Source organism: Poecilia mexicana, unplaced genomic scaffold, assembly GCF_051168715.1.
Source record: "Poecilia mexicana isolate PSO_F unplaced genomic scaffold, ASM5116871v1 scaffold_9, whole genome shotgun sequence".
Lineage (NCBI taxonomy): Eukaryota > Metazoa > Chordata > Actinopteri > Cyprinodontiformes > Poeciliidae > Poecilia > Poecilia mexicana.
The window spans coordinates 505,001-517,659 of NW_028263378.1; the positions used below are offsets into that span (position 1 = coordinate 505,001).

The 12,659-nt window shown below is 52.5% G+C and overlaps 1 protein-coding gene and 2 long non-coding RNA genes across 6 annotated transcripts in view; 1 reads left to right on the top strand and 2 right to left on the bottom strand.

Moving 5' to 3' along the window:
- The window catches only part of tsc1a (TSC complex subunit 1a), a 10,566-nt gene extending 243 nt beyond the window's left edge, over positions 1 to 10,323 (bottom strand). The window contains exons 1-21 of one of the 4 annotated variants that reach the window (XM_088008541.1): positions 10,247 to 10,323; positions 8,578 to 8,720; positions 8,411 to 8,514; positions 8,191 to 8,343; positions 5,095 to 5,239; positions 4,865 to 5,019; positions 4,479 to 4,552; positions 4,172 to 4,317; positions 4,033 to 4,076; positions 3,792 to 3,903; positions 3,483 to 3,698; positions 3,029 to 3,225; positions 2,833 to 2,960; positions 2,676 to 2,743; positions 1,953 to 2,116; positions 1,693 to 1,875; positions 1,505 to 1,615; positions 1,114 to 1,236; positions 860 to 1,047; positions 549 to 707; positions 1 to 463 (exon numbers count right to left, since the gene is read on the bottom strand). The exon at positions 1 to 463 is cut by the window's left edge and continues 243 nt beyond it. In XM_088008541.1, coding sequence (XP_087864667.1) covers positions 70 to 463; positions 549 to 707; positions 860 to 1,047; positions 1,114 to 1,236; positions 1,505 to 1,615; positions 1,693 to 1,875; positions 1,953 to 2,116; positions 2,676 to 2,743; positions 2,833 to 2,960; positions 3,029 to 3,225; positions 3,483 to 3,698; positions 3,792 to 3,903; positions 4,033 to 4,076; positions 4,172 to 4,317; positions 4,479 to 4,552; positions 4,865 to 5,019; positions 5,095 to 5,239; positions 8,191 to 8,343; positions 8,411 to 8,514; positions 8,578 to 8,686 — 2,973 coding nt within the window. In that variant the 5' untranslated portion in view covers positions 8,687 to 8,720; positions 10,247 to 10,323 and the 3' untranslated portion in view covers positions 1 to 69. Of the gene's footprint in view, positions 464 to 548; positions 708 to 859; positions 1,048 to 1,113; positions 1,237 to 1,504; positions 1,616 to 1,692; positions 1,876 to 1,952; positions 2,117 to 2,675; positions 2,744 to 2,832; positions 2,961 to 3,028; positions 3,226 to 3,482; positions 3,699 to 3,791; positions 3,904 to 4,032; positions 4,077 to 4,171; positions 4,318 to 4,478; positions 4,553 to 4,864; positions 5,020 to 5,094; positions 5,240 to 8,190; positions 8,344 to 8,410; positions 8,515 to 8,577; positions 8,858 to 10,246 lie in introns of those variants that run through there. The other 3 variants (XM_088008542.1, XM_088008540.1, XM_088008543.1) reach the window with 3 other exon arrangements.
- Positions 8,660 to 9,476, top strand: LOC148157552 (uncharacterized). Its single transcript, XR_015764215.1, has 3 exons — positions 8,660 to 8,735; positions 8,856 to 9,325; positions 9,384 to 9,476. It is a non-coding gene; the product is annotated as an uncharacterized LOC148157552 (long non-coding RNA).
- A 525-nt stretch (positions 10,324 to 10,848) lies between the features above and the next one.
- On the bottom strand, positions 10,849 to 12,659 carry LOC148157553 (uncharacterized). The gene is made up of 2 exons (XR_015764216.1): positions 11,603 to 12,659; positions 10,849 to 11,204 (listed from the first exon to the last, which is right to left on the bottom strand). It is a non-coding gene; the product is annotated as an uncharacterized LOC148157553 (long non-coding RNA).

A 12,659-nucleotide genomic window follows, 5' to 3' on the forward strand; every position in this document is an offset into this window, starting at 1 on the left:
CCAGGAGGGTCCAGTCTGAGCCGCACCTGAGGTCCAGGTCCCCTTAGAGCTGAACCTGCTGCTCCTCCATCAGAACTCAGGCAGCGACTCGTTGTAGTCCATGATGCTGAGCTCGTCTCTCCGCTGGCGGATGCTGAGCTCCAGGTCTGCAGCTGGAGCAGGAGGAGGCTCCAGCTGAGGACTCCCAGTGAGGAGGGTGGCCTCCTCCACCTCCTGACCCAGAGGAGGGCTCCCTGCTGGGACCTCCTCCTCTTCCTCCTCCTCCTCCTGGCTCTGGCTGTTCGGCCCAAACAGCCGCCGCGCCTGCTGCTCCAGGAAAGATCCGACAGCCAGCGGGGAGTCGATGGGCGAGGCGGAGAGGGGCGAGGAGGAGGAGAGGGCCTCCACAGCGCCGTTTATGATTCCCACAGCAGAAGAAGAAGAGGGGCGGGGCTTGTAGCCATCCTGAGTGGAGGGGCTGTTTCTGATTGGCCAGAGAAACGGACACAGATGACATCAGCAGACCTGCAGCCGGAGCTTCATGATGGGTTCAGAGCTGAAGGCCTTACCTGCTGCCGGCATCCAGAGCCGGGTTGTGTGTGCACGTGTCACTTCCTGTGTGAGTGTCCAGGTGAACCTGGCTGTACAGGTGGAGCATCTCCGTCTGCAGCGTCTGGCTGACTCTCCTCAGGGCCACACATCGACTCTCTGAGGCCGACAGCTCCGCCCTGAAGCACAGCAGGATGAACTGCAGTTAAAATGTCCTGCTGCTTTCTACTGAAGCTCTACGGCGGCTAACAGGCTAACTCTGCAACCTAAGAAAAGGTTCTGAAGAGAAACGCTGTGAGGTTCTGCTGGGCTGTCAGCGCCAGACTCTGACCTGCTGTGGCTCTTGGTTTCCTCCAGCAGCTTCTTCAGCTCCAGGATCAGCTTGTCCTTCCTGGCCAGCTGGCTCTCCAGCTCTGCTATCCTGTGACTGGCTGCCTCCAGCTTCTGTTTCTGCAGGACGTCGCAGTCCTTCAGCCTCTGGAAGTCGTTCCCCGCGCTGCGCCGCAGCATGGCCTCCTCCTGGGAAGGCAGCAGCTTTACAGACGGTTCTCGCCGGCCAATCAGCAGAGAGCTCCGTGGACTTACGGTCCAGCTGGGGGCGGCGGCCTCGTCCAGCTGCTGGCTCAGAGCTCTGTTGGTTTCCCTCAGCAGGACGAGCTGCTGGTCCAGCAGGAAGACCTGCTGCTGCTGCTGCTCACTGCTGCACAGCTGCAGAAACACACACACACACCGCTAACCAGAGTTCTGGAAGGGATTCACTCCGGTTCTGGTTCTGCTGACCCAGCAGAACCCATCATCAGAAACCTGGATGATCTGATTAGTGTTGATCAGGAAGAACCGGGATTCCTGACACGCCGGATATTCAACGGCTCCAAACATCAGATCATTTTCACGGCTCAAGAGTCCGATGTCACTTCTGGATCTGTTTGGTACCAGAACCACTTCCTGTTACTCAACCAATCAGAGTTGCCCTCACCTTCAGGCCCAGCTGTGTCAGCTGCTGCTCAGCGTGTTTGGCCTTCCTATTGGCTCCCTGGAGCTCCGCCTCCAGCTCCCTCAGCCGGCCATGGCAGTCCTCCAGGTCGCTCTGAAACAGCCAATCACAGCACACGCTGCTGGTAGACAGCCAATAGGAGCAGAGAGCGGTGTGAGTCTGCTGCTGACCTGCAGCTGCTGGTTGTCCTGCTGGTGGCGCTGTTGCTGCAGCAGCAGCTGCTGGTTCTGTTCCAGCAGGCGGTCCGTTTGGGTCCGTCCGTCCTGCTGCAGCTGGTTGAGGCGCCGCTGCTCTTCGCTCAGACTCGACCTCAGGCTGCGGATCTCCTGGTCCTGAACGCCCAGCTGCGCCTTCTGCCTCAAACACAGGAGGGGGTTAGACAGGGAGACCCCCCGCTGTGGGACGGCCCGGTGTGGGCGGGGACTGTTACCATGGCAACCGTCTGCTCCTCCAGCGCCGTGGCGTTGATGACCCGACGCAGCAGGCGGCGGTTCCTGATGGCGTGCTGCTGCCGCTTGAAGCGCTCGTACTGAAGCTGGCTGTGGACCAGCAGCAGCTGGCTCCTCTGAAGCTCCTCCCCCTGGGGGGCGGGACCTGGCGCCACACAGAGACAGGAGGCTAACCTCTGACCTCACAGACATCACACTACTCCACCCAGCACCACAAAGAAAACTCCCACAAACACCCAAAGTAAACACACCCTGCCAGGTTGCAGTTTGAGCATCGGGTCAGCCTGACTGGTCAAACCGGTTAGTAACCAGTTACTAACAGATGGGCTGCTCGGTGCGCTACACCGCCATCTAGTGGCTGTTCAGGTGAAAGCTGTAAACTCTGCAGCACCACCTGCTGCCAGTCTGGGGATATGACGGTCCTCTGACTGAGGACAGGAAATGAATGGGCGGGTCTCTCTGGGCTTGGATTGGACAGGAAGTCCTCCAGCAGCTGGAGACAGAACCACAGTGATGAAACCCAGAAGGTTCTGGATGTCTAACCGGGTCAGAACCATTGTCACGCTGAGCTGAAACTCCTCAGAACGATAACTGGGCTGAAAAACGTCCCACTTCCTGCCAAATGTCGTCATGGAAACGGAGGAAGCGCACGTGTTTGACAGCAGCTGCAGGTGGCGCTAGCGAGCTTACTGAGGGTCAGGTACCTTTGCTTTTCATGCTCTGCTGTTTACCTCCCAGGTGACTCCGGTCCAACCTGCTCCCCGCTGACGACCTGCAGTGACATCACAGCGTGGTCACATGACCGGTGGGAAACCGGCCAGGTGAGGCCGGTTTCCCACCGGCAACCTTCCTGAAGCTTACCTCCTGCTGAGGCGTTCATGAGCGTCGCTCCCATGAACGATCATCTGCTCCAGGACCTTCAGAGGAGACATGGAGCTCCGCTCCTCCTCCACCTGTTGCTGCTGCCCTGCAGCGCTCTCCAGAGCGTCCTGCAGGACAGAATACACTCAGCACTCTGAGCAGAGCCGTACACCTGCCTTCCACCAGGTGGGCTCACCTGTGTCTTCCTCCTGATGAAAAGCATGGCTGCATGAGGCAGAGCCAGTTCAAACAGCGGCTCATAGGGAGGGGCGGGGGCAGGAAGGGAGGGGGCGGGGTCAATGTGAGAAGGGGCGGGGTCAGTGGAAGAGTCATCGCAGCTGGCAGTGGAAGTACGGAGGAGGAGCTGGGAGGAGGAAGATGGCGGTCTGATGTCTGCAGACAAAGTTTGTATTTAAGACACATTAATAGCTATTAGCTAATAACTATTAGCACCAAATGAAGACGACTGTCCACCCAGCAGTGGCTACATCCCATTAGCAAGAGGCTAAGATACTGATCTGAATAATGATTAATGCTAGGCTAACTAGCCTCAGGATGCTAGTTGTTAGCCTCTCTAAATCTAACACAGGAGAATGACCAACATGGCCACTCTGATCCGGCGCCTCCCCTAGCCAAGGTGGGAAACTTACCTGGACTGCTCAGGTCACTGCTGATGACTTGACTTAGGCTCGTCTCGTCCTGCGCTCTAATTGGCTGCTGCTTCACCTGTGAGGACAGATAGTGGCCATCTTCCAGCTGCTCCTTGACAGAGACGCCTGATCGCACCTGGAGGACGCCGGCAGGTTGGTGGCTACCTTCACTGGGCGTGGTCACAGGTACAGAGTCAGGTGAGGGACATTTCACACCTGCAAACAAAGACAGCATTAGACAGGGCTGCCACTGACACACACACACACACACACACACACACACACACACACACAGGTGAGGGCGTTCACCTGAGATGGAGGTACACCTGCTCAGCGAGGGGGCGGGGCCTGGAGATGCAGGCTCAGGAGGGGGCGTGGCCAAGCCACATTGAGAGGAAGGGCTCCATGTGACATCGTTAGCCTGAACATACAGGTGGAGTAATTTGCTGGATGTTCTGGTTCCTAACAGAACTGGGTCTTTCTGCTGGTACCAGAACCAACTGCTAGCTGACCGGTTCTGGCCCAGGTGGTATGGCTGTGCGTGAGTTACCTGGATGTGGGAGGAGCTTAGCGTCAGCTTACCCACTGAGCTTCCTGCCAACAGACAAACAGAAACAGTGTCATGGTGGGACCTCCAACCGGGCCTCCAACCGGGCCTCCAACCGGGCCTCTGTGGTTATGTTCTTCACCTGAGCTGCTGATTGGCTGCCAGTCCTGGGGGGCGGGGCTGAGGTCCAGGTGAGGCAGGGGTGCGGGGCAGCAGGCGTCCTCCAGCGGGTCCAGAGACAGCCGGCAGCACTCCATGATGATGTCATGGACCTCACAGCACCTCCACCTGGGGTCAGAGGTCAGGGGTCAGAACCAGAACATCAGTTCAGCTCTGACCCAAATGGTGAACCCGAACTGATTCAGAAACAGGAGGTCCGGTGTGGGTTCCGGTTCAGAAACAGATCCGGGTTGTTCTGGTCCCCGTGTGAATGGTTCTGGTCGGCTCACCTGGACGGGTCCAGTTCGTAGTCCTGGGTTCCGGTTACGAGTTCTGGGTGGATCCGAACATGTTCCAACATTGGCTGGAAGGGAAGCAAAGTGGAATCAGAACCGGAACCGCTTCATCTGGACTCTGGGTCAGAACCATGTAAGCATCAGAACCGGACCTCCAGTACCGACCCAGCTACTCTGGAGGGAGCTCTGGACTGGTTCTGGTTTCGTTTGGTTGACCTGGACGGGTCAGAACCGGACCGGGCTTGATGGTTAAAGCTGGTCTGATTGGAGTCTTCAGTTCAGTTCTATTCACGGTTCTGACCCAGTTCTGGCCCGGTTCTGACCTTGACCACCTCCTGGAAGGTGTCCAGGTTCTGACCCAGTTCTGGCCCGGTTCTGACCTTGACCACCTCCTGGAAGGTGTCCAGGTTCTCCTTCATGCCGTAGTGCAGCCTCAGGTAGGAGACGAAGTTGCAGGGGAACATCCCGTACAGACGGTGGAACAGCGAGTAAACGCCGGCATGGAGGTGGACCAGGTACGCTGCGCTCACCTGACCTGCGGGAGACAGCGGCGGCCAATCAGAACCCGGCGTTCCACCCAGAGCCCCGCCCCCCCGCCGGCCGGGATTACCGGGGTTCCTGTAGCTCCAGGACGCCAGGCGACCGAAGACATCAAAGAAGTCGTAGATGTGCTGCTTCCCGGCCTGAGGGATCATGGGTAACAGCGCGACGAGGACCAGAACCGCGCTGACCAGGACGACCACGTCTCCGTCCGTCTGCAACGCAAACACAAGTTCTGGGAACCGGGCCAAACCTGCTGGTTCTGGCTCTGGACAGTAGGATACCAGCTGGTGTCTATAAGGAATTGTTCAGTTTCGGGTCGGTACCTTTGGACCAGTTGGTTCTAAGGTGGTTTTGGGTCAGTACCTTTGGACCAGTTGGTTCTGCTGTGGTTTTGAGTCGGTACCTTTGGACCAGTTGGTTCTGCTGTGGTTTTGGGTCGGTACCTTTGGACCAGTTGGTTCTAAGGCGGTTTTGGGTCAGTACCTTTGGACCAGTTGGTTCTGCTGTGGTTTTGAGTCGGTACCTTTGGACCGGTTGGTTCTAAGGCGGTTTTGAGTCGGTACCTTTGGACCAGTTGGTTCTAAGGCGGTTTTGAGTCGGTACCTTTGGACCAGTTGGTTCTAAGGCGGTTTTGAGTCGGTACCTTTGGACCGGTTGGTTCTAGGGCGGTTTTGAGTCGGTACCTTTGGACCAGTTGGTTCTAAGGCGGTTTTGGGTCAGTACCTTTGGACCAGTTGGTTCTAAGGCGGTTTTGGGTCGGTACCTTTGGACCAGTTGGTTCTAAGGCACTTTTGGGTCAGTACCTTTGGACCAGTTGGTTCTGCTGTGGTTTTGAGTCGGTACCTTTGGACCGGTTGGTTCTAAGGCGGTTTTGGGTCGGTACCTCTGGACCAGATGGTTCTAAGGCGGTTTTGGGTCGGTACCTTTGGACCGGTTGGTTCTAAGGCGGTTTTGGGTCGGTACCTTTGGACCGGTTGGTTCTAAGGCGGTTTTGGGTCGGTACCTTTGGACCGGTTGGTTCTAAGGCGGTTTTGGGTCGGTACCTTTGGACCAGTTGGTTCTAAGGCACTTTTGGGTCAGTACCTTTGGACCAGTTGGTTCTAAGGCACTTTTGGGTTGGTACCTTTGGACCGGTTGGTTCTAAGGCGGTTTTGGGTTGGTACCTTTGGACCGGTTGGTTCTAAGGCGGTTTTGGGTCGGTACCTTTGGACCAGTTGGTTCTAAGGCGGTTTTGGGTCGGTACCTTTGGACCAGTTGGTTCTAAGGCACTTTTGGGTCGGTACCTTTGGACCAGTTGGTTCTGCTGTGGTTTTGAGTCGGTACCTTTGGACCGGTTGGTTCTAAGGCGGTTTTGGGTCGGTACCTTTGGACCGGTTGGTTCTAAGGCGGTTTTGGGTCGGTACCTTTGGACCAGTTGGTTCTAAGGCGGTTTTGGGTCGGTACCTTTGGACCGGTTGGTTCTAAGGCGGTTTTGGGTCGGTACCTTTGGACCAGTTGGTTCTAAGGCACTTTTGGGTCAGTACCTTTGGACCAGTTGGTTCTGCTGTGGTTTTGAGTCGGTACCTTTGGACCAGTTGGTTCTGCTGTGGTTTTGGGTCGGTACCTTTGGACCAGTTGGTTCTAAGGCGGTTTTGGGTCAGTACCTTTGGACCAGTTGGTTCTGCTGTGGTTTTGAGTCGGTACCTTTGGACCAGTTGGTTCTAAGGCGGTTTTGGGTCGGTACCTTTGGACCGGTTGGTTCTAAGGCGGTTTTGGGTCGGTACCTTTGGACCAGTTGGTTCTAAGGCTGTTTTGGGTCGGTACCTCTGGACCAGTTGGTTCTAAGGCTGTTTTGGGTCGGTACCTTTGGACCAGTTGGTTCTAAGGCGGTTTTGGGTCGGTACCTTTGGACCAGTTGGTTCTGCTGTGGTTTTGAGTCGGTACCTTTGGACCAGTTGGTTCTGCTGTGGTTTTGGGTCGGTACCTTTGGACCAGTTGGTTCTAAGGCGGTTTTGGGTCGGTACCTTTGGACCAGTTGGTTCTAAGGCGGTTTTGGGTCAGTACCTCTGGACCAGTTGGTTCTAAGGCGGTTTTGGGTCGGTACCTCTGGACCAGTTGGTTCTAAGGCGGTTTTGGGTCGGTACCTCTGGACCAGTTGGTTCTAAGGCGGTTTTGGGTCGGTACCTTTGGACCAGTTGGTTCTAAGGCGGTTTTGGGTCGGTACCTTTGGACCAGTTGGTTCTAAGGCGGTTTTGAGTCGGTACCTTTGGACCAGTTGGTTCTGCTGTGGTTTTGAGTCGGTACCTTTGGACCAGTTGGTTCTGCTGTGGTTTTGGGTCGGTACCTTTGGACCGGTTGGTTCTAAGGCTGTTTTGAGTCGGTACCTCTGGACCAGTTGGTTCTAAGGCGGTTTTGGGTCGGTACCTTTGGACCAGTTGGTTCTAAGGCGGTTTTGGGTCGGTACCTTTGGACCAGTTGGTTCTAAGGCGGTTTTGGGTCGGTACCTTTGGACCAGTTGGTTCTAAGGCACTTTTGGGTCAGTACCTTTGGACCAGTTGGTTCTGCTGTGGTTTTGAGTCGGTACCTTTGGACCAGTTGGTTCTAAGGCACTTTTGGGTCAGTACCTTTGGACCAGTTGGTTCTGCTGTGGTTTTGAGTCGGTACCTTTGGACCGGTTGGTTCTAAGGCGGTTTTGGGTCGGTACCTTTGGACCAGTTGGTTCTAAGGCGGTTTTTGGTTGGTACCTTTGGACCAGTTGGTTCTAAGGCACTTTTGGGTCAGTACCTTTGGACCAGTTGGTTCTGCTGTGGTTTTGAGTCGGTACCTTTGGACCGGTTGGTTCTAAGGCGGTTTTGAGTCGGTACCTTTGGACCGGTTGGTTCTAAGGCGGTTTTGAGTCGGTACCTTTGGACCGGTTGGTTCTAAGGCACTTTTGGGTCAGTACCTTTGGACCAGTTGGTTCTGCTGTGGTTTTGAGTCGGTACCTTTGGACCAGTTGGTTCTGCTGTGGTTTTGAGTCGGTACCTTTGGACCGGTTGGTTCTAAGGCGGTTTTGGGTCGGTACCTCTGGACCAGTTGGTTCTAAGGCGGTTTTGGGTCGGTACCTTTGGACCAGTTGGTTCTGCTGTGGTTCTGGGTCGGTACCTTTGGACTGGTTGGTTCTGCTGTCGTTCCGGGTCGGTACCTTGAGGCAGCGCAGCAGCGTCGGCAGCACCGGCGCCTGGCTGACGTGGTGGACCCAGGGCGGCTGCTTCCTGACCAGGTGACCAAGCAGGGTGATGGCCGCCACTCTGTTTCCGGGTCGGGTCAGCGCCTCGTTCAGCTTCTCCAGCAGCACCTGGGGGGTGGAGCCGACCCGTTAGCCATCTGAAAACCGCCACACGAGGTGAGGACGCGCCACTCACCTTGTGATGAGGCTCCCTGATGGAGGAGAGCAGCAGCAGCACCTGGGAGGAGGAGGAGTCCAGGTAACGCTCCACCAGGGAGGACAGCACAGCGCCCCCTCTGTCTGCAAACAGAACGACGGTCAGACGAGCCAGCAGGACCTGCGGGACCGGCCGGATGGACTCACCTGTATTCAGCTGCTGGTTGATGGCGGTTCTGACCCGCTCCAGCTCCTGCAGCTCCGAGCTCTCCAGACAGAGCAGCAGGTCCGAAACGCTCAGCGGCTCTCTGGACATCCTGCAACAGGAGGTTCTGGTCGGGGAGGAGGTTCTGGTCGGGGAGGAGGTTCTGGTCAGATTCAGGAGGTTCTGGTCGGGTTGAGCAGGTTCTGGTCAGATTCAGGAGGTTCTGGTCAGATTCAGGAGGTTCTGGTCGGGTTGAGGAGGTTCTGGTCAGATTCAGGAGGTTCTGGTCAGATTCAGGAGGTTCTGGTCGGGTTGAGCAGGTTCTGGTCAGGGAGGAGGTTCTGGTCGGATTCAGGAGGTTCTGGTCGGATTCAGGAGGTTCTGGTCGGGTTGAGCAGGTTCTGGTCAGATTCAGGAGGTTCTGGTCGGGTTGAGCAGGTTCTGGTCAGATTCAGGAGGTTCTGGTCGGGTTGAGCAGGTTCTGGTCAGGGAGGAGGTTCTGGTCGGATTCAGGAGGTTCTGGTCGGATTCAGGAGGTTCTGGTCGGGTTGAGCAGGTTCTGGTCAGGGAGGAGGTTCTGGTCGGATTCAGGAGGTTCTGGTCAGATTCAGGAGGTTCTGGTCGGGTTGAGCAGGTTCTGGTCAGGGAGGAGGTTCTGGTCGGATTCAGGAGGTTCTGGTCAGATTCAGGAGGTTCTGGTCGGGTTGAGCAGGTTCTGGTCAGGGAGGAGGTTCTGGTCGGATTCAGGAGGTTCTGGTCAGATTCAGGAGGTTCTGGTCGGGTTGAGCAGGTTCTGGTCAGGGAGGAGGTTCTGGTCAGATTCAGGAGGTTCTGGTCGGGTTGAGGAGGTTCTGGTCAGATTCAGGAGGTTCTGGTCGGATTCAGGAGGTTCTGGTCGGGTCCAGAACCAGCTGGAAACTCACTGCTGTTCAATTCAATGATTTAATAGAATAAAACCAATAAATAGTTTTTGTTTCCAGAACTTTCTCAGTTTATTCTGATACAAATTCATGTTTTACAGTGAACCTCGTGACCTTTGCCCTTTGAAGGGCTACTTTTCCATATAAACTACAACTGACAGTCGCTGTGACTAAAATGGCAGAATATCAAGAATTGTTTTCTGAAAGTTTCATGATTATTTTCTAAAAAATGTTTGAAATGAAGTATTAAAAGAAAGATTTCAGATCCGAACGGTTTCAGAACCGAGCCCAGAACCTGATCCTTTAACTGTGTGGACCTGACTGAAGTCAGCTTTATTACCAGCCTATTTAAAGGCTCCACATGACCTCCAGGATAAACCCAGAGGTCACATTTCCACTTCCGGGTAACAGCGCAGGAACATTCACTGCTTATTTAAACTAAATCCCTTAAAACTTCATTTATGTGACAAATTCAACTAATTTCTTCCAATTAATCAGTTAAAAGAACAGAAGCAAACTTCCGAGTGGCCTCTGACGTCAGCGCCGTTATTTATACTGTGTGACGTCACTCAGCGGCTTAAAAACACCTGGAAGCTAAGAGCTAAGCTAACAGGCTCGGAGCAGGCTGCCGGCGGAGCGAACAGAACCGTATTGCGGTCCGGCAGCGGCCGCGTGCCGCCAGGTGAGCAGCGATCAGAACCGGTTCCGGACCGGACGAACCCCCCAAAGCCCGGTTTAGAAGCTTCGGTACCTTTAGACCTGTTGAGCCCAGCTGACAGCGGACACGTCCAGTGACAGCAAGCCCCGCCCACTGCTGCAAGCTGGCACCTGCGGCTGCCAATCAGGGTTCAGAGTCGTTCAGGGACGCTGGCTGCGGTAGGAAAAATTATTTTCTCCGGATCAACAGGAAAACGAACGGTCTCTATCACAGACATGAACAGTAGACGCCTTATGGAGCGGGTCGGCCCGTTGCTGTGATACGTCACAGCGTCCGCCATATTGAATGTGGAATATGTGCCAGTAAGCTAATACAAGTAAATGGACCGAACTTCAGAAATTGGGGTTTGACAAAATATTTTAAATTAATTTCTGTCATTGACACATTTTCACACACATTAATATATTTGGCAATCAAAGAAATGACTGAAGAGAGTTTCTAACTTTTGATGTGATTATTTAATTGTTTTGGGGGATTTCTGAATAAAGAGCACAATGTTTTATTTGGTAGAAATGATTCTGATCATTTTTATATTAACATTGATGAACAGACACTTTTACAGTGTTTAATTAAATAACATATTTACATAATTCCATAATTTCATGTACATTTAACATTTCAAGACAAGAAACAAATAATTTTCTTGTATTTATTTTTTATACATTGAGAAATGAATTTTGACTTATAAATCAGTCATTGTCAGACAATAAACTACACATTTTTCTTACTTTTTTCCAAAGAAAAAGATATGTATTGCAGTAAGTCAACTCTGCTATTGACAGCAAAGAGTGAAAATAATTCTGAGTAAATTATTTTTATTTCATTACATAAGCTGTATTAATACACTAATACTTCAGATTGAGATATTTAAAAATACACAAAGTGAAAGAATAAACATTTATTTATTATACTGGGAACACTGGTCACAGGCTTCAGTCTGCTGGTCTCACTGGGAGAACTCAATGACTTCTGAGACGTCCTGGTTCACAGGCTGAAGCCGAGGATAAAAGAGAAATTATCCAAAAGTTAATAGAAAATACATACATGTTTCCTTGACATTCATAAAAAGACATTTTCAGCATGTTGGGCTCTGACTCGTAGCATCTTTATAGCTAAATACCGACATGGAGAAGCTGAGCTGGAAACAGACTGAAGAGCAGCAGCTCCAGCTCTGATCCTGACTGATCTTTCCTCACTAAATCCTCTGGTTTCTAATGAACTTCTCCTCTAACAGCGGTTTTTCATCACCTCTCTCATTAGAAAACAGTATGAAAACGTTAGCCGCTATGCTAACAATCAGCGGTTACTTTGGGCCAATTTAGGAAATATTTTTCGGTTGTATAGAAGTGAATTTCTGGCTGCAAAGTAATTCTGATCTTTCATCCTTACCTGGGGAAGGTGATGCCATTGAATCCAGTTTGTTTCGTAAAACGGTTGAAACACAGAGAACAGGACTGAAGGAGCTCCGATCTGCTGCCACACACAAGATGGCGGCGACGTAACGCAGCGCTCAGTGAGGCGCCTACGGATATGTCTATGGTCTCTATCGGACATGAAGCGTTCAGGAACACGAGCAGCGGTGGGGAAAACGAAAACCAGCGATCCTGCTCAGCAGCAGAAACGGATGGTTTTATCTGAGGAGACGTTCATGGCCACCAGGATTATTTAAATCTTAGTGTTTCTCAGAAGAAGCTACTGATGATGCAGAAAATAACTTTTCTTCACTTTTGCACTCCAGTTACTTTTCACCCATTTCCAGTCCTTGAATGAGGAGGAGGCAGTAAGCAGAGCTTTAACAAAACCAGCAGGATCTGTGGTCTGACCCATGTTACAGATCACTGCGGTGACCTCTGACCTCTACTGATTCAGATGGACAGAAACAAGACACGTAAAATTAGAAAGCAGAAGTTTTGGTGACTGGGGGTTTTCTGCTGAACCAGCAGATCCTGGTGCTGCCTTCAGGTGCTCCTGTAAACAGCAGCTGTGTGTTTTCCCAGCCGCCGCCGACAGCAGCCGGGCTGTTGTTTGGTTAACGATCCATCCGACCTTCAGAACCAGTGTGTGTGTGTGAGTGCACACAAACACGCACACACTGATACAACATTCATTTAATTTTAGCCTGAGAAAGAATTTAATTCAATTTTGTCTTATTCTCCCTTTTAATTATGTTTATGTGCATGTTTGTTTTTAATTTTTTGTTTTATTTATTCTTCACTCATTTTTACTTTTTACTTCATTTTTGCAAAAATTGATCAACTAATCTTTTCTCGGTTGTCATTTTTAGCCATGGACAAAAAATGGTCAAATTAATTCCTTCATCAGTAAATATGTTTTTCTATGTTGTGCAACTAAATGCATGTTGTTGTCTGAAGCCGGCAGCAGCTGGGCTGGAGGTGTTTCCAGTGGATTCCTCCCTCGTGTCGCAGACCTTTTTCCTTGTTCTTGA